The sequence below is a fragment of the Ursus americanus genome, chromosome 33, assembly GCF_024610735.1.
Source record: "Ursus americanus isolate L20-20 chromosome 33, mUrsAme1.1.p, whole genome shotgun sequence".
Taxonomy (NCBI): Eukaryota; Metazoa; Chordata; class Mammalia; order Carnivora; family Ursidae; genus Ursus; species Ursus americanus.
Window position 1 is genome coordinate 23,208,783 of NC_142159.1, and position 27,340 is coordinate 23,236,122.

At 47.0% G+C, this 27,340-nt stretch overlaps 1 protein-coding gene across 5 annotated transcripts in view; it reads right to left on the reverse strand.

The window, feature by feature from the left end:
- PEX14 (peroxisomal biogenesis factor 14) overlaps positions 1 to 27,340 on the reverse strand; it is a 133,579-nt gene that overhangs the window by 95,869 nt on the left and 10,370 nt on the right. For 3 of the 5 annotated variants that reach the window (XM_045776887.2, XM_087858733.1, XM_045776885.2), the window contains exons 2-3: positions 24,319 to 24,513; positions 22,800 to 22,847 (exon numbers count right to left, since the gene is read on the reverse strand). In XM_045776887.2, the coding sequence (XP_045632843.1) occupies positions 22,800 to 22,847; positions 24,319 to 24,480 (210 nt within the window). In that variant the 5' untranslated portion in view covers positions 24,481 to 24,513. Of the gene's footprint in view, positions 1 to 22,799; positions 22,848 to 24,140; positions 24,277 to 24,318; positions 24,514 to 27,340 lie in introns of those variants that run through there. The other 2 variants (XM_087858732.1, XM_045776886.2) reach the window with 2 other exon arrangements.

A 27,340-nucleotide genomic window follows, 5' to 3' on the forward strand; every position in this document is an offset into this window, starting at 1 on the left:
CAATCAAATAAAAAAATGATACCAAAACATTAACCTGATGGCTAAAAACTCCACATTTAAACAGTTAAAGTAATAAAGGAGCTTTTATTGAGTATTTTTTATATTTCATTATGCCCCAAATTGACGAGGACTCCCGGATACATTTTCTAGACTTTTGGTTCCTCAAATCAAATGCTCTCTTGGACTTTTTTTTTTTTTAACTAAAAGGAAACAGCATTTCTTGTAAATTTGAATGAAAGGATTAAAGCTTCTCCTACAATATCGATATCAGCCTTGAGTGCAAACACAGCCAAACACTGCAACAAACAGAAACCTTTTTTGGTTTATGGACTTTCATTCTGAACCTGCCCCTAGCCAGCAGAGAATTTTTCTCCACAACTTTACCTTACAGAAACCCTGTATTTCCTCATTTACCCAGATTTTGTTCAAAACTGGTAGGGAACGGAACCTGGTGGGATGGCAGGACAGAAAGCTGGCTGGATCTCAAGACATCTGCACACGGAGTCCAGCCCTGACACTAACACGTCCTGAGACCCAGCCTTTCACGTCCCTGCTCTGGGCCACAGATTCCTTCATTTCTGTAAAATGAGAGCTAATGCAAATGACCTTCTGGACCCTCCAACCGTCCACTCTATAATTTCTAAGTTGACTCCCAAAGGCAGCCTGTGATACCTCAACCAGGGATATAGGCTCGGGCCAAAGAGGGTCAAGGATAAGACACAACCCTTCTGGAGCTCAGCTCTTCAATCTCACCCAAATTAAAAAAAAAAAAGAGAGAGAGAAAACCAACAGAGAAGAGGAAGGAGAGAAGGAAAGGGAGAATTTAAAAAATCACTGTTGCCAAAAAAGAAATGACAGATTCCACATATTTTGCACATAGCAAAGCTTTACTCACGCTACTTACTTACAACTTATTTTACATACAAGCTAGTTATCTGATATCCAAATTACAGAAGATTAAAACTACAAATGAGAAAGGAGAAAGAAGCCAGCTAACAGAGAGATAACTTAGGAAACAAAGACCAGAGAGTGAAAGAAACCTAGCAACAAATGTCAAGAGAGAAACAGCTATGAAAAGCAAGCAAAAAACTCAAAAGTTTATTAGTTGGGGCTCATTCGGCCTAGGTGGAGTCATTTCGAATAAGGGCAAATATACAACATATCTATATTCCAACAGTTTTTGAAAACAGAGCTGTACTTACAACACAATATAAACATTTATGTCTACAATGACAATACTGAGTCATGAGGACTCAATTATATTCCAGATACTCTGCCTAATAAAGTAAGAAAGTATATAACCCATTTTATGTAATTCCCAGCCCAAAGTTTCAAAGTGTTTTGTTTGGTTTTCACGCAGATCTTGATGGCCATCTCACTGTGCCTATCCAAAATGACTCATCTAGGAGGGAGCCAGAGATGATGGTTTTCCTGGACTGAACAAGAACAGTTTTTATTCAAGTTAGATTAGGAAGCAGGAAACCAAAGATTAAATAATGAATAGTTACTGAGCATTCCCCGGGTCCACACAGTACAGCAGGCACTTATAAAACCAGGTACAACAAGCAAAGATGCTGCTTTTGCTGTTACAATCCAGGACAAGGAAAGGAGTCAAAGAGATCTTAGGCCATCCGGTCCCACATATGATCTAAGACTCCCCCCTCTTTAACAACCTTGACAAATGATCAGTGGGCTTCCCCTTCAATGCTTACACATATAACAAGAGAAACAAGAGAACTCACTCTCAAGAGACTGTCAATTCATTTTCAAGAGTTCTTTTTTTTTCCCCCAGTAATCTCTATATCCAACCTGGGGCTCGAACTCGCAACCCTGAGATCGAGTCCCATGCTCTACTGACTGAGCCAGTCTGGTGACCCTCAGGAGTCCTTCTTTAAACGGAGCTGAAATCTACTTTCCTGAGCCTTCTATCCATTGGCCCCAGTTCCCTGCAAGAGAACAGTAACAGATCCAGTTTTTGAAATAATGCTGGGTGAGGATTAGGAAAGGCCTCTGTCACTTGGCTATCTTTTCTATAAAAGCATTTCCCTTACTCTGCTTATTAACTAAATGTGAACACCAGTTTCACTGTATAACAGCTTCATGAATTCTGCTCTTAAGCTTGGTAAGAGCAGCCTTGCCCTTTGTGGGAGGGCCAAGGCTACACCTGTAATGTCAGAATGCATTAGCAATAATAAAGGCCACAGTAATGCAAGAGACGACTTCATATACACGTCATTCCCGAATGGCTAAATTCAATCAAATATGGCAATGCTTCCTACAATGCTCTGATCACTGGGGCCAGCGCGTGTGACGTGGGCCCACTTACTGGAAGCTGCTGGAAGCAGAAAGCGAGCGCTCTGCTTCAAGACTGTAACGGACGGGTTTTTACCAGCGCATAAGTGGTTTGGCCTCCTCCTTCCCCAGGAATTACCTAGAAATTCATTTAACGTCTAAAAGACTACAAATGTTAAAAAAAAAAAAAAAAAAAAAACAACAACTTCAGAAGGCTAAAAGTAAGTACATGAAGAGAAGGGCAAAAGGCGTAGTAGTATCCCCTCACCCTTGTCTTACAGACAGACGATTCTTACAGGGAGGAGGGTAAGCTCCGAAAAGGAGGGGATCATCAACGAAGCAAAGCCAAAGCGGACCTGGTCCTAATTCTAACTCAGTCACCAACTTCTTCGGGAACTTTCCAAGAGGTGCTTACCTTTCCTGTTTCTACTTCCTCATCTGTAAAATGGAACTAAGAGTGCCGAGAGACGCGCCAAAGGGTCACGTGGAAGAATTAGTTAGCATTTATACCACCCTTTTGATCTTCAAAGTAAGATTATTAGACTATAAACTAGAGTAGATGTGGTTTCAAAAATCTTTTAAAAACCGAAAATAAAGCATGCAAGCAAATTCAGAGAAGCAAAACAGGCTGACGTCACCTCCCAGCAGCCAATGCCTCTACTTCCACAGGCACCACTTTCTGCCCTAATCTGCATCTGCATGTGGAGACAAAGGTATAAGAACGTTTTATTAGGAAAAATGGGAGGGGGTGGAAAGAAGAGAGAAAGGAGAAAGAGAAGGTTTGAGGAAAGGCACTGAAGCGAATGTCAAAGGGAAGAGACCAGAGGAGAGATGAGAGAGGGGGAAGAAGGAATAGGGAGCAGTGAGAAATCAAGAGCAGGCAAACCCCATCCCCCGGAAGCACAGCAAGAACAGGAAGGGAGGAAGAAAGAGAAAAACAGAGAAATGGAAAAAGCAAACATCAAGGGAGCAAATATAAAAAGTGTGTTCTGTTTTCTTAAAGAAAGCAAGATGGTCAAAAGTAAAAGTTTAAAATTGAAAATTAAAAAAAAAAAAAAAAGGAGGAGGACAAAGAGCAGAGGATAAAAAGGGAGAGCATGAAGCTTTCCGGAGTCTGTCTGGAAACCAGAAAGCTGGAGGAGAGATCATTAGCAAGTCCACAGCGCGTCTACAGCAATACCGCGCGGGTCAATTCATTTAACGCTGCCCTGTACATTTACAGAAAAGTACCTCTGATATAATAAAGGCTCATAAACACGCAGAAATTGGGTTAGACCCGTTTCGAATTCCTGCCAAACAATGGTTCAGAAAAATGAAGCTCTATTTTAATTAGCTGGATTCGCGAGTGATTTGATAACAGCAGATGCTGTCTGGATGCTTTCAGCTTGATGGGCTCCACATATATGAACTTAGAGTGGTTTTGATGCAATTAGGTATTTCTTTCTGCTCCAACATGCCAGGCCCAAGGACCTGAGCCTATGTGTAGCCCCTGCATGTTACTATATTAATCTACATGTCAAAATTTCAAATCATGAAGATGAGAAAAGAGACCACATAAGGTAAGCAGAAAAGTCGTTTTTAAAAGTCACTGGCAGGTAGAAGAGGACGCTCTCACAACAAATTTTTCTTTCCACTGGGGAAAGAAAAGTTGGGGAGCTGAGAAAAAGCCACACAGGGCAGCACCTGTAACAGAATCATTTACTGCCACAGCTGGAACACAACAGACCGCTTACTTCCAATTCTGCGATTCTAGTCCAGCGTTACGGCAAAGGATTAGCCAGCCGCCTAATGCACAGCCCGACCTGGGACTAAGTGGCCTTCAACATGTTCTTTGTAATCAGGCACCCTATTATAACCCAGAGCACCGCTGCTGAGACAGGCGGTGGTGTTCAGGACTGCAACCCTGCAAGTCCAAGTATTTTCACCAGGTGCTTTCAAGCCGGGCACCTTACTGCCCCCTCTCTCCCTTTTAAGCACTCTCTCTTCCAAAGAGCGTTCTGTTCGCTTTTCCCCAAAGCACTCACTGCCCTCTGCTAGGACCACTTAGAGCACCACCACCCACAAGCGCAGGGCTGTGAAAGGACCTGCACAAAGCGAGCGCAGCTTCCAGCATCGGGACTCGCCTAATAGGAGGACCTGATATGTTCATTACCCGCCAGTTTGTCACGGCTGGGCTGAGAAGGGGAGGATGATGAAAAGGGGGGTGTTCGGAGGAAGCTCTCTACTAGGTGGTGCGCTACTCTTCCTGAAATTCTGAATTAGGCTTTCAAAATCACTCACCCGCCCGTTGGATGACATGTAGTAGAGAGGGTGGAAAAGAGACACAAGAGTTCTGGCTGACTTATTTGGACAGGGCAGGGGGCACCTGAACCCCACCACTACCATCACAAGCACCCAGGGAGACACACACCCCTCACTCTCTCTCCAAGAGGACACAACGGACATCATGACCTTCACACCATCTCCCCTTCGCCGGCGCTAACAAGCTGAGCACTGTAAATCAAGGATGAAATCCCTGTGCCAGGAAAGCAAAGGAGAAGCATTTCTTCTGTAAAGAGCCCAAAGATGCCGCCTGCCTCTGAATCAGCACTTCACGGCAAGTGTTTGGAAGGCAGGAAGCTTGATGCCAGCAAGTGAAGGAAAAATAGGTATTTATTATACGTAGTAGGCCTTCTTCAAAAGTTATTTATTTCACAAAACCACTCTGCTAAATAGAGGTTTCAATCTAATTGGAATTGCAATCTGCATATTGTAAATGCAGCAAATGACAGCCTTCGAGACTTTTGTTCTACTCCACAGTTTATGGGTTCACTAGTAGAAGATTTCCCAGTATACACACATAAGCGCATGGAAGAGTAAAGATTATCTTTTAACATATATATTTGTATATATGTGTGTGTATTTATTCATTTATAATATTTCTTCAGCCCCTTGTAATCCCCAAAGGAGAGGCAGAGGGTCCACACTGTGAAATGGGATAATGTTTGCAAGACCCCCAAGAAGACAGAGCCAACAAGGACAAAAGAGGCTCACAGAGGCATCAGGTCTGTGCTGACCGTGTGCTTGGCCACATAGGTCTCTGGTGAGACCCCACTCATCTTCATTCCCCCTCCTATCCACCTTCCAAATTGGCCATGTTAATTAACAGAGATGCAAATAGTCACGGTCTAAAATAAAGATTTTTAACTAGGAGTAAAAGGAGACCTTACAAATCAAAGAGAAAAATGAAAAACAAAGAAAAAAGAAAAAAAAGAGGGAGAGAGAAACCACCCAAAGCGAAAGGTCAACCTACAAATAATTAAGGAAATGAGAAAGAAAAGGGACGGGTCAGGACTTCCCACAAAGGTCTGAAATTTTCTGTTTGTACCCCTGGGCTCACATCAAAATACGATTTATGGCAGAGGGGACACTGTTCTGGGGAAGAGAAGTAGGCACAAAGATTTTAGAGTCCCGCACATGCCTGGGACTTCTCTCCCTACATCGCATTCAAAATAACTTTCTGTTCCCTTTCCCCCTCACTCGTTTCAAGAAAGAAGTTACTTAATTTTTTCAAACACTGCATCCCTAGAACCCAAAGATACCCCTTGCTTCCTTGAAAATGAAGCATCTTCTAGTTTATACTTTTTGCCCACCATTCTCTGACAATAGCAGCCTGTCACAGGGTGTAAACTTCATCCAAAAAATAATGCCAATAATAATAATAAATAAAAATCAGAGCTTCAGCTTCCCATTAAAAAAAAAAAGATAGAATAAATATGAATTTGAAGGGGAATTCTGCCAAAACCTGAACCTCCCAAATCTGGTTCAGCCACATTCTTGCCCACAGCCTGTACTTCTCGGTGCCTCCCTAACATTTTTCAAAATGCAGCTGCACAGACCTCTTAAAATTCAGATTTCTAGCACCTATAATTACAGGGCGCTCGAGCCAGGCTCCTTTAATTAATGAACCTGACTCCTCACTCTTCAAAGGAAATCTGCATAAGGGATATATCACAGGGGTGAACTGACCCCCAATCAGCGCTATCTGCTCACTCTGCCTGATGGCAGCCAGCACTCTGCGCCTCCAACAGGAGAGTGAGGTTGTCCCCACCCCCTCCCCCCCACATCCCAATCTGGCACAAGCCTATTATGCGGTTAAGGCCATAAAACATTTCTTGGAACTTAAGGGAAGAGAAGCAAGCTTTCCTGGGTGTGACCAGCAAAACCCAAAGAGAATTAGATTCCCCCTGGTCCGAGTGCTCCCCGCTTTCACTTTCTTCCCTCTGCCAGGATGAAGTGGGGAGTGGAGGCAGGAAAGACAGCCACTGTTCAAGGGTCGACAAGTAACAGAGGGAGCAGGCCTGGGCTTTGAAAAACTCTGGAAAGGAAATAAACACAACAGACCCGGGACTGACATTTCATCCCAAGGCTGAAATGCCTCTTTAAGGCAAACAGGTGGGGAAGGGGTCATGACATGAAGATTGCTCATAAGGTCTGGAGAGGAATCCGCACACACCCCAAGGATGACAAAATGACCTCAAGATCTGTTCCCGGGGGGGTCCTCACCCATTCCTGACACTACTCCCTTCTAAACCAACACTTGATTACCAGTTTTTAAAGAACTGGTTTTCCTTCCGGCCATCTGGGCAGCACAGCCCAATACTGTGTGTATGGTGCCCACACCAGGACAGCCTACCGCCGCTCCTGAGAATGGTTATGAGCTGGCTTGTAACGACATTCGCTGGAGAGCAGGCCGCCTCTGGCTGCAACAGAGACTGGAAATGGCTGCAAACAAAGCCACAGAGGCCAGAACAGACGAGGCCTAGGTCAAATCAAGACGACCCCAGGTGAAGTTTCAGGTAGGAGAGCTGAGATCCGGTAAGAGACTCTACGGGATCTGGCAATCATGAAAACAGGTTCTGTCTGGTCACTACCATCTATAACCATTTCTCAAGGGTCCCTCAGGCCCACGGCAAACCCAGGGGAGCAAATCTGCAACACACCTCCTCCACAGGTGGAGAAAAAGTTCTCAGACTACATACCCAGTAACACATTTGCTGCGGTTTTCCCAGTTTCTCATGTGATTCGGGCTATAAAACGATGTTGGGGAGCTACCGGGAAATAGCACCGGGGCTAACAAATGAAATCACGAGGCGCATTGCCCCGGCTTCCTAGTTCTTTCTAGGGCACTCTACAGCACAGATGTCAAAGACTGAATTCAGTCATTCTGTATTCTGCCGGAAAAGGGGGCTTTAACTTTCCAGTGTTGCTGTTGTGAAAACGATTTTGGAAGACAGGGGAACAAACAGTAACATCAGTCTCTCTGATGGTTAGATCTCAAATCCGAGTGAGGCACGATCAGTCACCGACCCCTGAGTCTAACTCCACGGCCCCTGTCTTGCTTCCTGGCGTGGTGACCTGCGGCCTTTACGCCCGACACGCAGCCGCTGACACTGTACATCATCTCTGCACTCCCATTAGACCTGTCTCCAAATCCATCAGCGCACTGCGACCCGGACCCACTGACTGCGGTGCTGCTGCGGGGGAGTTCCAGGCTGACAGTGCCACCGACGATGATACGGAACAACTGCTTCCGTATTCCCAGACACCAGCAGCCAGAGCCGGGTGAAGGATTTTTTTAATTTGGCTTGGCTTTCCAACCAAGACACTCTCAAAGTCCATTGGTTTTTCAAGTGGAAGCATTTGATTTTCAAACAAACAAGCAATTAAAAGCACGGGACTAGGGAGACATGGAATTGAGGACGAAGGTCGGGACATGTGAAAATGCGGGGCTGGCAGGCAACTGAGATCAGAAATGCCCAGGGATTCTTGGCATGGGAGCTCACACCAGCAGTCCAGGCACTCTCTTCCCAGGGTGTCTCTAGGGGAAATCACCCATCGATCCTAGGACACACGCATTCTAGGACCAATCCCTTACCTCAGAACAGCCTCTGCCTCAAATTCCTGCTTGAGCTTTAATGTTTAAATTATTAAATGCATTAATGTATTTACATTATTCAAGTCTTATGTGCATTTTTCTGAGATAATTTATGTATAAGAGTTTGAATGTCCATGACTGTTAATGTCTACAACCCTTCCTGTTCATTATTGATTCTGGAAGAAAAAAAAAAAGTCAGAGTTTTAATGCCTTATTTTTAATGTATTAAGAGTCTGAATAAGTGCATTCTCTTTTTTCTTTTGTAATTTCATAATTTAAGTAGTGCATTTATTAAACTGACACAGTATGAATTGTGGTGAAGCCTGGCACGGCTCCACGCTGCCGGAGCAGCCAGCTGGAGCAGCGCGCCCGCGCCTCTGAGACCAGGCGGCAGCGTGGCGCACAGCACACTCCCCACCTCCGCGAGGCCAGGACAGGCAGCAGAGGAGCTGCAGGCACTCACCAAATTTAGGCTATGCAAGGAGATTTCTCGTCCTCCGTTTTCAAGTTCTTGCCCAAACCCCGTCTCCTTGTTCAAGAAGGGTTTCCAGAATGCTGCTGAGCTTTCGAGTAAGGCAGAAGTTTTCTGTTTATGGGAAGTCCTCATCCTGCACGCTCCAGGTGATATTCAAACTGGCCATCAGCACCCAGTTTTCAAGAACAATATAAATGCCAGGGCTTAGCACAGCAAAAACAAGCAAATAAAACAACTATTTTTAAAATGGGTGTCTCAAAATGCAGACAAACATCTCAAAGACAACACCTCCAACTTGAGCAGAACTTCTTTCTTTTGAGATCCAGTTTCCCCCGCAGAAAAGACCTCTTTCAACTACAGCCAACAGAGCGACAGTGACACCCAATGGCCTGTTGGTTCAATCCCAACTGAGCATTCCCCGTTGCGCTCCCAGAGATGGGTCTCAGGCCCAGAGTTCCTGCGTGAACACGGAAGCTCGAAAGAAACTCAGATATCAGGTACTCGTCAAGAAAGTGAATTGCTAATGGATAAATGTCCTGTCGCTACAGAGAGTACATACACACACCATATGTAATGATACACGTGTGTGCAAACTGCCCAGGAGAACACACACCAGCACAGTCGCTTTCAGCCAGGGGATGTGAGCACACGAGCACACGCGCACACACACCGATGCACGATACGTGGACTCTGCCACACTGTACACGTCGACTTGAAGCGGGAGAAAGGATGCCAGAAATTGTTCGCTGCTGTTTTAGAACCTGACTCTGTTTCTAATGTCATACGTGTACACGTACACGCTTCTTAGACGTATACGTTATATGTGTTTTTAATATATCTTCCCCCTTTCTTTTTTTTCCCATTTTCCCCATTTCCTTCTTTTCTTTTTTCTTCTTTTCTTTTTTGGCTACTCATTACCATTCTTTAACTGTTACAATTTATATCAGCATATAATGTTAAATAATTACAGGGAGCAGAGCTCACTCTAGTGAGGATATAAACGCGCTGTGGGAATCTACAGATTTAAACAAATAACGCTCACAGCAGGGGGCGAGCGGATGAATTAGCATTAATATCCTGCCTGGGAGATCCCAGTGCACTGGTACTGCTTAAATACAGATCTTTTCTGTAACAGTCAATATGACAGCTCCCGGCAATACAGCCCCTTTCCCTTTCCCAGTCAATATAGCAGCCAGTGAAAATAGAAACGTCCCTGTAGCAATCAATATAGCAGCCAGCTAAAATAAACCCTTCCCTTTTAAGGGCTATATAATAGTCAGCTAAATGGAAGAATTGGCACCCCTGCTGGATAGCTCAGCAGAGAAGCCATGAGCACTAAATGATCCTTCTGCTCTCCAACAGGCCCTGCCCAGGAAGGGAGAAAACATCCATAGGTAGGGAATCCGGGGGGAGCCTGCAACGGACACTTGGCAGGCTGCTCCTGGTCCCGAGGAGTAAATGTCCAGGTCATACGCAGGCTTCCGGGCACCTTTCAATGAAGTTTAATTAAAATGGCCAGAAACTCTAGAATCCTTGCTCCAATGGTCAGCTGGAACAGGGGAACATCTGTCTCCAGTGGGGAGTGAGAGAATCTTGATGTGAACCCCGTGCCCCCCTCCCCGTTCCTGCCCGCCCACTCCCGCCCTATTCCCACCCTGCTCCCCACCGTGCTCCCACCCTAGCCCCAGAAGGGCAGAGTATTAAGTTAACAGCCTGTGGTTTTCTGTTTTCCAGCAGCAGGGATGGCGGTTGTGTCAGAATCAGACATCCAGCCAAGTGGGTGAGAAACCGAGCATTCTATGTTGAATGCCGCCCAGCAATAGATACACAGAACTCATTTTTAAAACTCACAGCCATCAATCTGTTAAATATTGTAACGATATCCTATTCCCTCTGCCCCGCCCTGATTCACAACTTGGAAAACACTCTCCTTCCTTGGAGACATATAGGAAAGAAGTTTAATTATAAGAGAATTCGGAGGATGGCTTGCTCTGAAGGCCAAGATAGACCAAAAGCCTTTAAGAAGAAGAAAAAGAAAAATGACAAGGAGTATTCGATTAAGAAAGGTTCCTGCGTGTTTCAAGTTCTCACTTGTTCATTCTAACTAGCTACTTCTAAAATTAGTTCAGGTGGGTTTATGGATTTGACAAACGGAGACTAGGACCACACTGACACCAATACGTTTTCCAACCGACAGCCTGGAGTTAATGCTGGGATTCTGTTATGCTCCAAAGCAGACCAACATCGGGGACCCACCCCAGCTTCATTAAAATTCCACAATCTGTCTGCCATCCTTTGGGGAAAGCCATGGAGGGTCCCTGTTTCCCTGGCCAGGTGTTTAACACCCAGTGACGCTCATGTCATCGATCAGGCGACTCAGTCAAGTGCCACAGTGTCAGAAACTGCTGGAAAAAAAGATCCTGCAAGTCCTGGTTTGAGAGCTCGGGTCCTTAAAAATTTAGATCCCAACCTCCCACCTAAGCTGTAAGACTCAGCAGGTGCTCTTGACTTCAGGAATTCCAGTTAAATAACCTCTCGGAGCAAAGAAGGTTGGCATGCTTGCTCAAGGCCCTCTCACGGAAATCAGCACTTTGCGGAGGGAGACCGGTACGTTGTCCTCCAGTCCGTCCTAGGAAATCCTAGCGCTCTCACCGTGATCGTGGCAGCCACAAGGGCGGAGATGGATACGTGGGGAGACCCAGATGCACCCACAACCATACAAAATGTAGATTCACAAAAAGGTGAGTAGCTGTTATGATCGGACATGGCACTTAGCTTCTAGAGCTGCCGCCGACGAGTACTTTATAAACTTTGACGTGCACGGACGTTTGTTTCCAAGTCTAAGCCCCACGCAAAAACTGGAGGGTGCAGACTCTCAATCAGGTGGCTGGGGAGAGCGCAGCATGATGCTAGCAGACTGCTTCAGTCATCAAAAGGCGGAGGGGAGGCAGGCATGAAGGGGTAGAGAGAGTAATGAAAGAGCAACAAAGTATGAAAGGGAAGGAGAAAGGAGAGGCATGAGAGAAAAGATGAGAGATAACACAAGAGGAAACAAAATGAAAAAGAAAGGCGAAAAGCCCACTTTGGCATTTAGAGTTTAAAGCTTTCAGGGCATTTTACGAAATGACAGTTGCAATAAAACAAACAGAACGGTGAGTCATCTGGTTTCCAACTTCTGAGTCAAAAGGGGTTGTTTCTAGACAAACTGCAAAGCACTCTGCTGCCGGCACACTTACGATGCCCATCACAGCGGCGGAACAGGATGTGGAGAGAGGACAGGGAGGTGGGAGTGAGCGCTGTCTTTGCTGGTCCCAGTGTCACTGCGAATAAAGACTGTCAAGATTTAAACCATAGTAATGGAAAGGCTATAAAGGTCTCAGCTATAATGTTTCCTCTGATGTTCCCTGTCATAAAATGCCCGCTTTCTGCTGCTTACGTGGCAATGATACACTACGCACCCGCGTACGTAGGCACCAGTGGGAACCGCGCACCCTGAGTCCCCAGTCAGGAGCCAGGCGGCAGCTGTGCTCTCCAGCCCCCAGGCCCCTCATCGCTATCTACCAAAGTGAGTATACGCACACTCGCGCACACACACACTTCCACATCCCACAAACACATACTGAGTGCCTACTTTCTACCCAGAGCAGAGCTAGAAGGGTATTTTCCCATCCTGTAGAGGGGTTAGCAAGATGCCTAGGTGCCAAATGCCCAGGAGACAAACTAAGGAAACATGCATTCTGCTTGGAAATATGGCCATACAACACGGGGACTCCTCTGCTACGTGTGCACCTAACAGCCTTACGCCAGAGCTTGGTAACCGAACGGCGAGATGCAACTCTTCCCCTCCTGTACCTCCTACAATACGCATCAGGTAAACACTCGAAAAGCCGGCTGAATTGAGCACCCACAAAGACTTGCCTTCACTTGGACTCAGCCGACAAAACTACAGAAAACCACTAATTTCAAGAGCATCTTTCATCTGCAGCCTGCCACCTAACCATTCTAGGCCCACAGGGAACTGCAAAGAAAAACAGAAACAAAACTTATGTTAACACTTCATAGACATAACAAAGAGGCAGGAACTAATAAGCAAGAACAAGAGGGACATGAGAACCACACACAGGGACGAATAAGACGAGGCTGACATCTGTAAATCAGGGAGACCGTGCGCAGCAATTAGGAAAGCCAAGGTACAAAATTAGGAAAGGCCTGATCCAGTCCAGCCCAGCCCGGTGGCAGATACAGAGTGACAGCTCACATTGCTAGGTGGGCAGCCAGGGCCAGCCACAAACCATCACTGGGCTGTCTTCCCTGTTGATCTATAATTGGCGAGTCTGTGATAGAGCTACCAATTATCTTTAGGCCCCCTGTATTTAGTTCACAGACAAAGGGAAGCAGGAGAGACCAGTTAGTAATGAGTAAGTAATGGCCACTAAAATACATTGTATCTTACGGAGCTGCTTCGGCAGGAAAAGCCATTCGGAAAATAAAAAGTGAAAGAATAAAATAAGCTAGAGAAACTCAATTTTATTCTCCCTTCCTCCCAAAGCCACACTTAGGATAAAATGAGGTTTGTGCAGGTTAATCCTTATGAGGTAAGAAAAAAATGATTAAATACATTAAAAAAATCAATTGTACATTAAACCAAATCCAGGAACTGCAAAAACAAACACCACAGCGTTCCTCCAGCCAGTATTAGCTCTGCCAGGCTGGTCAGTGGGGGATACCCCACCTGATGGAGCCCGCTGAGGCCAAGGAAGACAAGCAGAAAGGGGAGAGAATAGATCTGGGGGTGGCGGTCCAGGGGGAGGACTACAGATCTGGATTTCACTGGAATAAAGTTATTTTCTAGACATGACGAAGAAAGAGATAAAATGCTGCATCAATGGGGCTCTGGAGACCAGGCTGAATTCTTCAAAAATCCAATAGAAATAAGAATAATAATAATTATAATCACTTGATAAACAGAAGTTATAAACCACTTCACTGTCAAACGACTTGCCACTATTTCTAGTTATTTCTTCTGTTCATTAGCAGATTCTATTAACTGCCATTTTTCAGAGAGAGACAACAGAGAGAGCGCTGGGGAGGTGAGGTGAAGAGGCATGCCTTTGTCTTTGAGGAAAGCTACTCTCAGAGCATGGCAACTCCCACCCTTCCCCGGGGCTCAGGGGTCCTCAGATGAAAGCCTGCAAGCAGGCAGCGCCCGAGAGCGGCCATCAGTTACCAGCTCCTCCCACAGCGGAGTCAGGGCTGAGAATTCTTAGCTAATCCTAAATAAACCTCCCAGGGCTGAAATGTCGTGGCCAATTTGTTTCTCGGTGTGTACTGCAACCATCCGGTTCTGCCTGCAACCAAGCCTTCCCCTTTCTGTCACCCGAGGGAGCCACACAGCTGGGAGATCTGAGGGCCAGGGCCTGTGGGGGGGAGGCTGCTTGTCACTCACTGCAACAAGGCCCAAGCTGGCCCTGCGTCAGGCTTGGGCCCCAACGTCTAAAACAACGGGCAAATCCAAAGTCTCCCTTCAATGTGCTCGACCGTGCTCCAGAAGTGAGTCATTTAGAACCGAAAACACACCTCTGTAAACCCAGCTTGGGGTGCGGGAGAGAAGGGGAGGGAAGCGCCCAGAGGAAGAACAGGTAATCAAGCATAGGACAGTCGTGTTCCCAACAGAGTAAAGACACGTGCCCACAGGCGAAAATTTCAAAACAGCTACACATGATTAGAGTGGGTTATCAATGGCAACAAGTGAGATCTGACAAAGAGATTTTACCCTCTTAAAGACATCTCTATGTCTCTTATCTTCAAAGCAAGTGAACTCCGCTGTTAACTCTGACAGTGACGGATTTATGGACCTTGATGGGGACGCAGATAAAGGATCTCCCCCAGCGGGGCAGAGAGAGCAAGGATGGAATACCCTGGATCCTGCCGTCTCCTTACTTGTGTGGATTCCGGCGACTCCCCGAAGGCCTGCACAGCCCCAGCACCACTAAGAGCTGGAGTTCGAAGCCAAGCGCTCAGTTGTGGCGGCGTCCCTCCGCCCGCAGGAGGTAAACCGGCAAGCAGCTGCTGCCCCCTAGAAGCCAGCAGGGACACAGCACCTTGCTCTAGAGACGCAGATGAAAAGATCCTATTATCTCGCCTCGATCTCTTAACCTGTCATTAGTGAGGTACATGGGTGCAGACGCCTCCTCCAGCACGAGGAGGCCCACATCACCTGTGATAAATTAATAGGTGCCTTTTCAACAGCTCAGATGCGTACAAAAGACTCCAACCGGGGAGCGCACGAAGGCAGCAGCCTCACCAGGCAGCCCCCGACCAGAGCCGGAGCCCCTCTGGCGGTCCCTGCCTGTGACCCAGACGAGAGAGGCTTGGCTGTCCGCACCTGGGGCTTCAATCCCAGTCCTGCCCCTCACAAACTGTAGGAACTGGACTGCCCTGGGCTGGTTTCCTCGTCGTAAACTGAGGCAAACAGTAGTTCCCACCCGTTTCACGTTAGGATGAAATAAGCTAACAAAAATAAAGAGACCAGCGCCAAGGCCAGCAAAATGCACCCGAGAAGCCCTCCTGACCTAGGTCATCAGAGCTGGTAATTGGTCAGTTAATCGAAAAATCGGTTAAAGCCGGGCATCATTAAAAATGGAGCCTACTCTACATACCTTAAACATTTTACATTAACTTAAAACCTATAAACGTACAGTCATTTGCTAATCTTTTGATGTGGAGCCAAGACCTTCTCTTTGAGTGTGGGCCCACAGACTGAAGTTCCCAGACGTCTTTCTTGCATAAACCCCACCCATGACACACCCTTCACAATTTCTAAAGCAAAGTGAGAACTTAAAAACAGTAGGAACGCAAATCAAAGTACTGAATACTTCCAGATTTTTACGATCTTCCCCTAGTTTAACTGTCTATCTTGCTCACACCTGAAAAGACATTCTACTTGCAATTCACATTTACCAGAGCATTCAGCTTAGCTTTCACAGAAACTTCTTTTCACATTTATGTTTATAAAACACACTATATTTGTAGTTCCCTCTGTTCACTTTTGTATTTCACCTGTCTACAGCATTCACTAACAAATACACCGGCTGATGACCTCTTGGTCTGCAGAATAGGGGTGAACGTAATGGGCTGCGAGCCGCCCACTGAGAGCACCCCGGGCCTCCTGGAGCGGCTTCCACGGTGCCGTAACAGCGGGTCCGTCGCTTCGAGGAGTGTGTCTAATGTGAGCTCTTGATACTTTAAAAAAATATGTATTTACTGATGCTGCCGCTTCATGTGACAAGAGGTTTGAAATAACTCTCGAAAGTACACACAAGCCAAAAGGACGAAGCAACAAGAAAGAAGGAAAGGGGAGAAAAGCTGTTTAATATATGTTGTCTTCTTTTTCCCCTTCTCCATCAAAATCCAACTGCAGTGAAGTGTGGAAAAGCTAAACCACCGATACAAATCATCACCTTGCCTGGCTGATCCTGTTAGCAGCTCCTCCCCACCAGGCTGCAGAAAGCTGCCCTGCCCAAAGACCCTCTTGCTGTGGCCCCGGGGCCACAGGGGACAGACAGAGAGAGCGACAGGGAGGGAGGGAGAGGGAGGGAGAGGGACAGCAACAGAGAAAGACAGAGAAAGGCCTCCTGACAGACACTGCGGGGGTGAAGGGTGTGACTGTGACCCAGAGCGCCACCCCACAGACTCAGTAAGCACCAGCAGGCCCCTGTGCCACCAGGGACACTGCTAAGGCAAGAGGTCACAAAGGTGGCAGCACGTCTTTTTCTCGACAGGGGCAATTTATCCGATCCACTGGGGGCTATGAGTCAGCTCCTCCGTGACTCTGAGCGTCAGAGAGTGCCCCCGGGTAGATTTACCTCAAGAATCACTCAGTGTGGGCCCCATCTCTAGACTGTTCAGACAAACTCATAATGGCAGGGAGAAGATTTGTGGAGCAACAAGCATAAATCTTGGTTATAACTACAAACCATAAAAGAAAGGAGAGCTGGGAGGGAAGAAGGAAGGGCGGCGAACACGTCCTCCTGCAAAGCACCACTTCATCTTCCTGCGGCTTCTCACAGCACAGAAGTGGGATTAACTACAAGATCGTATTTTTCAAACCCAAACTGGTCTGCACGGTTTGAGAACGCGCGAAAATATTTCAACTGAAATCATCCTGGAAAACGCAGGGCACCTGGCAGTCCTCGGCACAACATGACATTCAGCGGTTCTCAAACCAGGGGCTCGTGGGAGAGTCACAGTTTGCCGCAGGGAATACCCATCCTTTAGGTGGCACTTAAAAAAAAAAAAAAAAAACGCTTCTAGGTGAAAAGTCTTTCAAATAAGATGATTGATCTTAAGCGAAAGAAGAACCTCTGAACGTCCCTCCGCCCAGATAAGAGCTTCCTCTCCCCCCTCCTCAGCAGTGACCAAAGGCACCTGAAGAACTCTGAGACCATCTCCAGGAGACAGGGGGCAACCGTGGCCTGGCCTTCTGGAAGAATGATGCGGGCGACGAGATTACAGACTGAATTCGCCCCACCTGTGCCCGGCTCTGCACAAGGCAGAGGCGCTTGGCTCCCGAGTCCCCAGGACCCTCGCCGGGTTGGTCAGCCGACAGTCAGGGCCTCTGACAGCAGGAACTATAACAACTAGCAAGACTTACTGTGAAAGCCAGGAACCCAAAGTATAAACAAAGCTGAGTAACTATTTCAAATTCCATTGCCCTAATTATTACTCCTAAGAGTTTCGATTCGTCTAATAATTATTTGTAAAAGGATACCTTAAAACTGAAGAAAACCACCTCTTCATTTATCTGAAAGAGGAAAGAACTTAAAGGGCCCCACCTAGTCTATTCAATAAACCTCGTCCAGAACAGGAGGGACGAAGTAGGGAGAGACAGTAATTTCAAAATCAGTAAGTGGCCTAGAGATTATAGACAAGCCACCCAGAGCCGGAATGAGGCTTTTCTCAAGTTCATCCAGCTCGGAGGACTCTCAACAGCTTCCTCCCCACATGATCTGTGGGGCTCTCTGGCACCCTCCCCAGAAGGAGGGTGTCAAAAGAGAGCATTTTCATCACTGAAGGATTTCCACCACTGATAAGAGTGGGGAAGGAGGAGAGCCAACCACCTTCCCTATCTGAAAGGCACCAGGCCTCAGGCCTGCTCCCAGGACAAGGCGTCCTCAGAGGGGTGTCCCACCAGCCCCACCCTTCAGTTGTCTACTCTTGATTTCAGTCCCAAGTTTCTCAGCAGCAGTTGTGAGGGGTTCACCCCTGCCATGTGCTGCTAGTAGTGGTTTAAGTACTAAAATCTGCAGATGGTTCGCTTTTTAAAAATAAATAAGTAGAAGAGATTTAGGATTATCCCTATGATGTCACCCCCACTCATCCGCATCCAGACAGAGGTCCCTGAGTGGAAATTACGGCTCACTTGAGTAACCTAACTCAGCAAAGGAATCAACCACGACAGATTCTTACAATAATAATGCTTACTACTTTAGATTTGCCATATTGATTTATTTTTCCTGAAAAAAATGACAATTTCTGAAATCTCTAAATGGGCCAGTTTCATTACCCCTGTGCTTGTGGATACATCTTCATGAATATGACATTAAAATGAATTTGGGAAGCCTGGCTGGCTCAGTCGCTAGAACATGTGACGCTTGATCTCGGGTTGTGAGTTTGAGCCCCACATCAGGTACAGAGATTACTTAAAAATAAAATCTTTTTTTAAAAATCCATTTTATCTCTCCACCAATTGCTTTGAAGTTTACGAAATACATGCATCGTATGTTCTAGACATGTACATACACATACACACATATGCACACGCTATACACAGAGAAACGGGTTGAGCATGTGAATGTCATCCTTCAGAGATTTTTGGTGGGGACAAAACACAAGAAGCACCTGTCCCCGGTGAGCTTGCCAGCGAGTACGACCGAAGTACGCCAGCCACTAAAGATACAAATACAGGGTGAGTGTCAGGAATACACCCGCAAGGTCTTTAGGAGACAGGCAACTAGCCACAGGTATTCTTAAAGAAGAGCTCACGGACTAACACCCTGAATTCATGAAGATATTAATGGCCTTTTGATTACCGGCCTCTGGTTAACTGACTTAAAAACCAAAGAGAAAATCTTCGGTGACCCAGGCATAAGGTAGATGAGCTCCCCAAGAAGGATTAAGATCAGATCCATGATGTAGGACACCCCCGCCCTGGACAAGATTCCGTCAGCCTCAGGGAGAAACCAGAGGCCACAGGATACTTCTGTACTTAGAGGGCAAAGCTGAGACATGGCCTGGCTCTGTGAGTGGAGAGCATCCTTATTATTAATAATTCAGCCTACTAAAAAAGATTAATCCTAGGGAAGGTGATAAAGTAGAAATGACCATCATATTTTATAAAAATAAATTCATTGTAGTTTGGGACTATTGGGGTGGAGGGATGCAGGGAAAGGATAAAAACCAAAACAGAACCAAAAAACTATACCTGTTAAGTCAGAGGAAGAAAGAACTGGCGGAAGACTCATCCATTAGGAAGAACCTGGTGTCAAAGGGCAAAAAGCCAAAATGCTAGTTTCACCCAAATGCGTAAGCTTGTATGAAACAGGTGGCCTGCAGTACTGCTGGATATTGAGGAACCTGTGCTGAAACAAGTGAGCACGGTGCAAACGAAACCTTATTTATTGCTCACTTCAAATAACCTCAACTCAGATGACTAAAAGGACTCTCAGCCGGTTACTTAACCCTAGTTTCTGAATCCCAGCAGGACAGGCAAACAACTGTCCGCCCATTTAAAGACCCATCGGCCAGGTGGGGCTTGATCCTGCGCGAGGACCCCGCCCGGGGCCGAGAACATGCCCACACAGGGGACCAGAAAACTCAGGTCTGAGAGAATTTACAGAAGGTTTTCAACAGGTCATGGTGGGGAGGATGGGCAGGGAAGCTGGAGGCTAATCTGTCAAAACTCCTTGCCCCAGGAGGCAAAGCTCAGAGACGAAAAGTAAGGAAGAAGAAAAAGCAATCGGCCATTTTAACTTTGGCAGAGTTTTATCATCAATAATAAGGGAATTTCAACTGGGAGTTTACAGAATTTATCAAGACCGGTCTGTTCACCAATCTCCAGCCCTGAGGGCATTACAACATTATAGAGCAACCATCTCACTAATATGGCTAGGGTTGCCGGGGTGGTTTTTTCATGGTAGGGAGGCCTGAGGGGCAAGAGAAGGTAACATGTAGTCACTATGTGGGTGGAACCCAGACAAGGGGGTGACTAAAGACACCAGTGTGTCATCTCAAGACTACAAGACAATGCTCCTCACCACCAAATCACAAGACCGTTTTTCTGGTCCGGAGAGGGCAGAAACGAAAATCAGGCCCTCCTGCTCTAGGAGATAAAGCAGAAAACTAATGTGAACCCCCAAATATCACCCGTCCATGCCATCTGCATTGTACTGACCACTCTATGGAGCCTCTCTTGTCAGAACTCACTTCTCTAATAAAGGGAAAAATTACTCCGAAGTGATCACCTGGTTCGGGAGACCAGGAATAAGATACGCCTTCAGTATCCCATGCTTAGCCCTTTCGGTGTAAAGAATAGGCAGCTTCCACGAAACAACGGTAGGGAAAATATGCTCTCAGTTAAAAACAAAAACAAAAGCAACTTAGCAGGGTGTTCCCCCAACACTGGAAAATCCTATTCCTCAAGACCTGGCTTCAAGTTTCACAAAAAAACATCCCTAAGTATACCCCGGGCAGAACTCTTCCTTCTCTGAATAATGAGGGCTCTTATACTCCCAGCCAGGCAATTCTGCACCAAATTATATGCGATTTTGTACCGTTTGCTAAAATTATATATGGTCTTGTGCTGTCTGCTAATTGTTTCATGTGTACAAATGCCTTTTCTTCCCCAATAAAATACATAAATTACTTAAGAAGGAGGCTTAATTTTATTCTTTGTCTGTTCCTTCTAAGCATCCAAGAGACGGCTAATGCACGTGCCTGAGAAACCTCCCCTAGGGCAGGGGGCCTCGGACCCAGGGCTGTGGGCTTTCTGTGGGTGGGGGATACCACTCCATCCCTTCGCCAGCACCCTGTGACTCTCATCCAGCCTACTGCCCGCTCAAAGTCCTATAACCTGACCCGCCACGAGTCCTCGCCAGTGCTTGGGGGGCCCTGCTGCCTGGCACCCTCCCACCGCTGCTCTCAAGAGACAGAAGTAGCTCACACAAGACCATACAACGCGGCTGGTGCCCTCATTTAATCAGGCTGCTGCGAATGGTTGGCCAAAAGCAATAAGGCCATAACTGAGAGACTGTGGGAGTTTAATATAAAAAAATTAATATAAAAAAAAAAAGAAGGGAAGGAGAAAGGGTCCACCTTTTAATAGGGCCCTAATTACCCAACTCATAGGATCAGCCCAAATGAGATGGGAGTTTATTTCGGGGTTTTTTTTTAATTATTGTTTTTTTTATATATATATAAATTGCTGCTATGTGTTTTCTTTCCTCTGAGCAATTATGTAGCAAGTACGTAAAGAGGGGAAAAAATATTAATTAAATATAAGGTAATTGTAGAGTTGGCCTGGAGAGAATGAGTCTGAACTCTGGACGATCACAGGCTACTAGGGTTTGAAGCCTGCTCGGGGCCTCCCAGAAAAGAAAGAAAAGAAAATACAACCAAACAACAAGCAGATGCAGAGGACAGCAGGAAAAGAGCAGCATCCAGAAACGTTCGTGGAGCAAAGGGGCTGCAGGGCTCCAAACACCCAGAAATCACCCAGGCTGCTGTTGCTTAGGGCTCGCTGCTAGAAAGAACCCCCCCGAGTTTAGCCAATCATGCTGCAGAAGAAGGACCAGCCAGCTCTGCCGGGGATCAGAAGTTAAGTCAGTAGATAAAATGTAAAAGGAGACCGAGGAGGTAAAGGGCTGCAGAGGACTACAGCATTCGATTTGGACTTTAGTCCAAAACCAAGCACAACTCCAGCCCTGGGGCACTGATGGCCCCAGGGGAACACTCCAGCTCCCTAGTTAAGGGCCTGGCAAAGCAAAGCCCTTCTGAAGCCTCTGGCTTTCCCACCACCCTGACCTCTAGGACAAACCCAGGCAACACCAAGAGTGAAATGAAGCCACTGTGGGGCGTGGTGGGAAGGGAGCCGGACTTGGTTAACACTTGGTAACAGCGAGTGTCACAGAAGACAACCGCGTTTCCCTGAAACAGCCCCAACAGGGCTTGCGTCACCCTGGTCGTTCAGCCTCAGCCAAATCCAACTCACCTTCTGCCTTGGAAAGGCTGAGTACGGGCTAGAATTCAGGCCTGTTCATGCCAGCTAAGGACCTCACATCACCTCTTCCCACTACTGCTGGAGGAGAGGCAAGAAAACGAGGCCTGGGAAACCAAAGCTGGGCGGTGCAACCCTGAGCTCGTTATCGCCATCCAAACAAAGACAAAGCTCTGAAAGCTGGCCCTCCTAAAACGTCTCTGGTTAGTGCAGAACAGGTCTTGCTACCCAACCAACAGGATTTGTGGCAGGCCCTGCAATGCAAGCTAGGATGAAAGTGGGGGGTGCTGGCAGGGACTGGGGCTCAGACCACCAAAGCAAAAGCACTTCGTGAAGAAAGTTGCCTTCAGTGCTCGGGAGGCCGTTTCCCGTCAATACCGTGAGCAGATAATGTTGGTAGCGAGCGGCACACATTACCGACCAGGCAAAAACAGAACTCCCTGCCTTACCTGTTCCTCAAAGGCCACCTGACAGCGCTCTCACCCTGAAGGGCAAAACGGCTATTTCAGACAATCAAGCAGCAACCTCGTCCCAAGCCCACCTCCAAAGGGTTCAGGCATCCCACTGATTACTACTGATCAGCAACAAACAAAGTGCTGCACCACGCCCTGAGCTAGATGCTTTCTGTTCCAGAAAAGACCAGCCTTTACTAAGGAGAGAGCCCACTAACCCCTGCCTGCCAGAAAAGAAGTCAGAAGTCAAAGGTCACTAGGTTAGTCTCCACACAGCACCTCCTTTCGAAGAGACACTAATGATGCAAAACTATAGGGTCCTAGGGTTTCTCCACACTCACACAGTATTTTCATGATTAGAAAATGATACTATATATCTTGGGTACTTACCAGAGGCTCTCGAGGCACCACATTTTCACTTCCTGGAGTAGAGCTTGGCTGCAAAGAAAAACAGAAACAAAAATAAGATCACAGTGCCACCCAATGGACACCAAAAAACCAAAATCACTCCATTCTCAAGCAACACACACCAACACCTATTCCTCCTATTTCTCACCAGCTTCTCAGACTGCAGAATGTTCCGTGGTGGGCTGCCTGTAAGAAGCAGCCCACCGTGGAGTCTGAATTTGCCAGTGAACGTGAAGAGACTGCTTCTGGGTTCACTGCCACAGCACCTCAAGGAGAAGGCTAGGTTTGGCTTAGGAGGGCCCGAGGTCAGCAGCTGAGCAGCAAGGGCTGGGGACCATCACAAGATTCACAGGAATAGCAAAGTCCAGAGGAAAGGCTTCATGTGAGAGCAAAACTTCCCTTTTGCCATCTTCCCACCGACTGACTGACCCCGGAAAAGCAGAGCCGAAGTGGAGAACCAGATCCAGCCACAAGGGGGCCCCAGGTGCCCACACTCTGGATTTTCTCCGGGCATCTACTTGGAGCCAGGAAGCACAGAAACTATGGACACTGGTTCCTATTTATCACCCGTCACGGAGGACACCAACCCCCAGTGGTAAGGAAGCTTGAATCTGTTGTATAAACAAGCCAGTGACAGGCCGAAAGACCAACCGGCAGGTAGGGAGCCTGTGGCCCCCTCGCCTGGCTCCACTCTGTTACCCTCTCCTCTGTCTGGATCTCACATTTGCCTTCAACCCAGGGCTGATGATCTGCCCAAATCCAGAGAAAGGGAGAGACAGAGACAGACAGACTCGGAGGAAACTCACAAATCTCCAAAAGAATAGAACAAGCAGTTTGAGAGAGTTATGATTAGTTTACTGTTACTGATGTTCAAGCCAATTTCCAATTATCTACAGATAATATCCAGACAAGTGCAGCTGATCTGTGGGTCTCAGGAGCCAGCTTCCAGCCTCGATACTCCTCCCAGCTCGTTCAGATGGCAAGTGCCAGGCCTCTGGTGCGGGGAACAAAGAAGGTGGGAGAGGAAAGAGTCCAGTCCACGGAGGGTCCCCAAAGATCTCCTCACACCCCGTTGCCCCCGCACGGCTGGCACACAGCACAGTGACAAGAACTCTGCCGGGAGAAGGACTCTGTCCCCTCATCCAAAGTCCCAGAGTGAGGTCAGCCTGCATGAAACCAAGTGGAAAGTCTCAGGGAATCTGAGCACGTGTTCCCTGCCTCCCTTCCCCCCACCATCTCCCTCCCTCCTGAGGCTCCCAGCAGGCAGCGGTAAGGGGCAGCAGGGATAACCTCCCGCATTTAGATCTCTAGCCCAGGCCCCACCTCAGAGTTCTCCATCCAGCGGCCTTCCAGCCTCCTCTGGACTCAACAAGTTCCTCCCTCTGCCACACGTATCCTCTTCCAGTGTTCCCCTATCTGCGAGAATGGCACAACCCTCCACCAAAATATACAAACCAGAGTCCAAAGGAACGTTCTGGACAGCTCTTTCTCCCCCACTCACCAGAGCTAACACATTATCAAGTTCTGCCAACATTCCTTCGTAAATATCCATGGAATCAGTCCATCCACTTCTCTCCACTTCTACTACCATCACTTGGGTCAAAGCTTCCAAAATCTCCTCCCTGGACCACTGCCAAGAGCCTTCACATTGGTTCACCCACATCCATGCTGGCTCTCTTCTAATTCATTTTCCACACTGCAAACAGACCATCATTTCAAAACGGTAATAATCAGATCTCACCCCCCCACACACCCCCAGTAAACCACTATAACAACGGCTCTAATACAGAAAACCCTCTCAACATAGCCACTGGCTGCAGTTCAGGTGTGTGTGACACCACGCTGCCCAGCTCTGCCCACCAGACACCCAGGCCTTCGCACATGCTACCCCTGCCCGTGCCTCTGACAGTTTAACACATCCTTCAGATTTCAGCTACGTCACTTTCTTGGGGAAGCATTTGGTCTTCGACATCCAAGACAGGCTGAACTCTCCCTACTATATGCTAACACCATCCACCTCTCTTTTAGGGACTGAGCAGGACGGCAGCTTGACTTGTGTGATTATCTGACTGAGGTCTGTGTCCCTCACCAGATTAGGACTCTGCAGGGGCAGAAACTGTGTGCCTCTTACTGCAGCCCGGGGGCTGAGGACAGTATCAGGCACCGATTAGGCCTTCCACAGATATTTGCTGAATGAATGAAAGGCAACAAAGAATAAAACATGGTTCTTACTCAACTGAATGCATTATAGATTCAAGTTCATTATCTCCCTGAGGGCTTCCTCCACTCCACTTGGCAAATATAAAATGCTAACATTTCTTTACCTCTTTCTTCATTTAGCTCTACAATAAGTGTCTGAAATTATTGCTGATGAGAAACTGAGGCACAGGAGCTTAAATTATGTGCCCGTAATGACTCAGCCAGTACCTGGGACTGAAGGGATTTGAAGCATTCTACTTAAAATCATCGAGTTTTGTCTAGACCACATTTCATTAAGCGACACTCTTAATGCTACCCCCCAAATAATAATGTGAGTTATTTGACTCAACAAAACTCAAACAGCTTTAATATTTATGAAGCCTCCTTCTGACTTAACCCAAAGTTTTCCTCTTCCTGAAATACAACTCACCACTGTGAATCATTATCACCAAGGAACTTCCCTTAAGATTAGTTCATCTCTTGAATAGCTAGTATTTGCCAGAGGGAAAACAGTACACTACTGCACTGTAGTGGAAGTGGAGAGAAATGGATGTACTAAGAAGTCTCTTTCACCATATACCCTTTTGTATCTTTTTAAACTGTGAGCCACAGAAGTGAACTCTCTGTTTTAAAAATATATATACTAAAATTTTTAAAAAGCTTCTCTCTCATTCCAACACTCCCCTCTTCCTTGGGGGACCCACCACTGACGCTGGCTCCTTACAGATTCTTCCAGGGACATTCAAAGCATTTAAGAACCCACATGTGTGGCATACCCCGATCAAGGAATCTGAATAGCGACACTCTCCAGACTCCTGAAGTCTTGACTTCCAGAGCCTTCCTCTGCACACCAACGCCAGGACTCCAAGCCCAGCCTCAGGGCTGCTAAGAGGAGCAACATTTCCCCGCACCCTGTTTGAACTCACAGGACTACTGAGGTCTGTCAGGCCGGATCAGTGAGCTCACAGAGGACCTCTCACAGTCTGGGAATTGCCCAACACTGATTATATTCTAGATGATTCTCCAGCTCATTTTGGAAGACCTGCAGTCTAGAATGGACCACGCCCCATTTCTCATCTCAGTGTTCTTTAGAAAATGGTTTCTTGATAACCAAAACAGCCTTCATCCTTACTACGCTCCACACTGATTTCCTTGATAATACAATCTGAGATTCTTCATTTGATAACTAGTTTATCACCTCTCTATCCCCACTAGATTTTAAGCTCCTTAAAGGAAGGCACTTTACCATCTTACTGAAGGCTGATCTTCGGCACTTAAAATATCACCAGTACCCAATAAATATGATCTTAAGCTTTTTTTAACTAAAAAAAGCTAAAACAAAGCGATCACTTCATATACAAACGCACAAAAGAAGCAAGCAGAGAACCACAGCAGGACACGTGTCCGTCCCTGGGACATTTCCTCTGCAACTTAACACAAACCTGGCCTACTCCCCAGCGCAGTGTTGTGGTCCAGTGGTTCTCAACCCCAGAGCAGAATCACCCCCCACGCACACACCCCAGAGGGGCATCTGAAAATGTCGGGGGGGGGGGTTCTGCTGTCACAATGACCAGGGAATCTCTCACTGGCATTTAGAAGGCAGAGGCCTGGGAGGCTCTATGTCCAGGACTGCATGCAATGAAGAACTGTTCCATCCAAACACCAACAGGACCCCTTGGAGAATGCTGACCATCTTTCACAGGCAGCTCTAGGTGTCGCTTCAAAGAAGGGCAAAGGTCTGAGCAGACAACTGCCTGTCAGAAGCTCCACCCCAGCACGTGCAGGTCCGTCCGGCTCACTAACCCAGCTTTTATGAAAGCCCAACACTTCTCAAACACCTACCCCTGCATCAACCCCTCTTTTTTTTTTTTTTTTAAAGATTTTATTTATTTATTCGACAGAGATAGAGACAGCCAGAGAGAGAGGGAACACAAGCAGGGGGAGTGGGAGAAGCAGGCTCATAGCGGAGGAGCCTGATGTGGGGCTCGATCCCATAACGCCGGGATCACGCCCTGAGCCGAAGGCAGATGCTTAACCGCTATGCCACCCAGGCGCCCCCTGCATCAACCCCTCTTAAGTGGTCAAGTCTATCTTCTGGCTTGAGACAAATCTCTACAAATTAAATTTCACCTTGATCCTGGAAATTCTGACAGGGTGGTCTTGACTTTAAAAATAATACTAATAGTAAGGCTTAGAAATCACCAGCTGAAGCCCACTGCAAAGGTGTAAGAAACACGCTCTAAAGCAATGCACCGTCAGGATCCTTAGCGGCCAGAATGCAGACAGCAGGAAGGAAACAAGAGCAGGAGCGTAAGGCGGTGTTA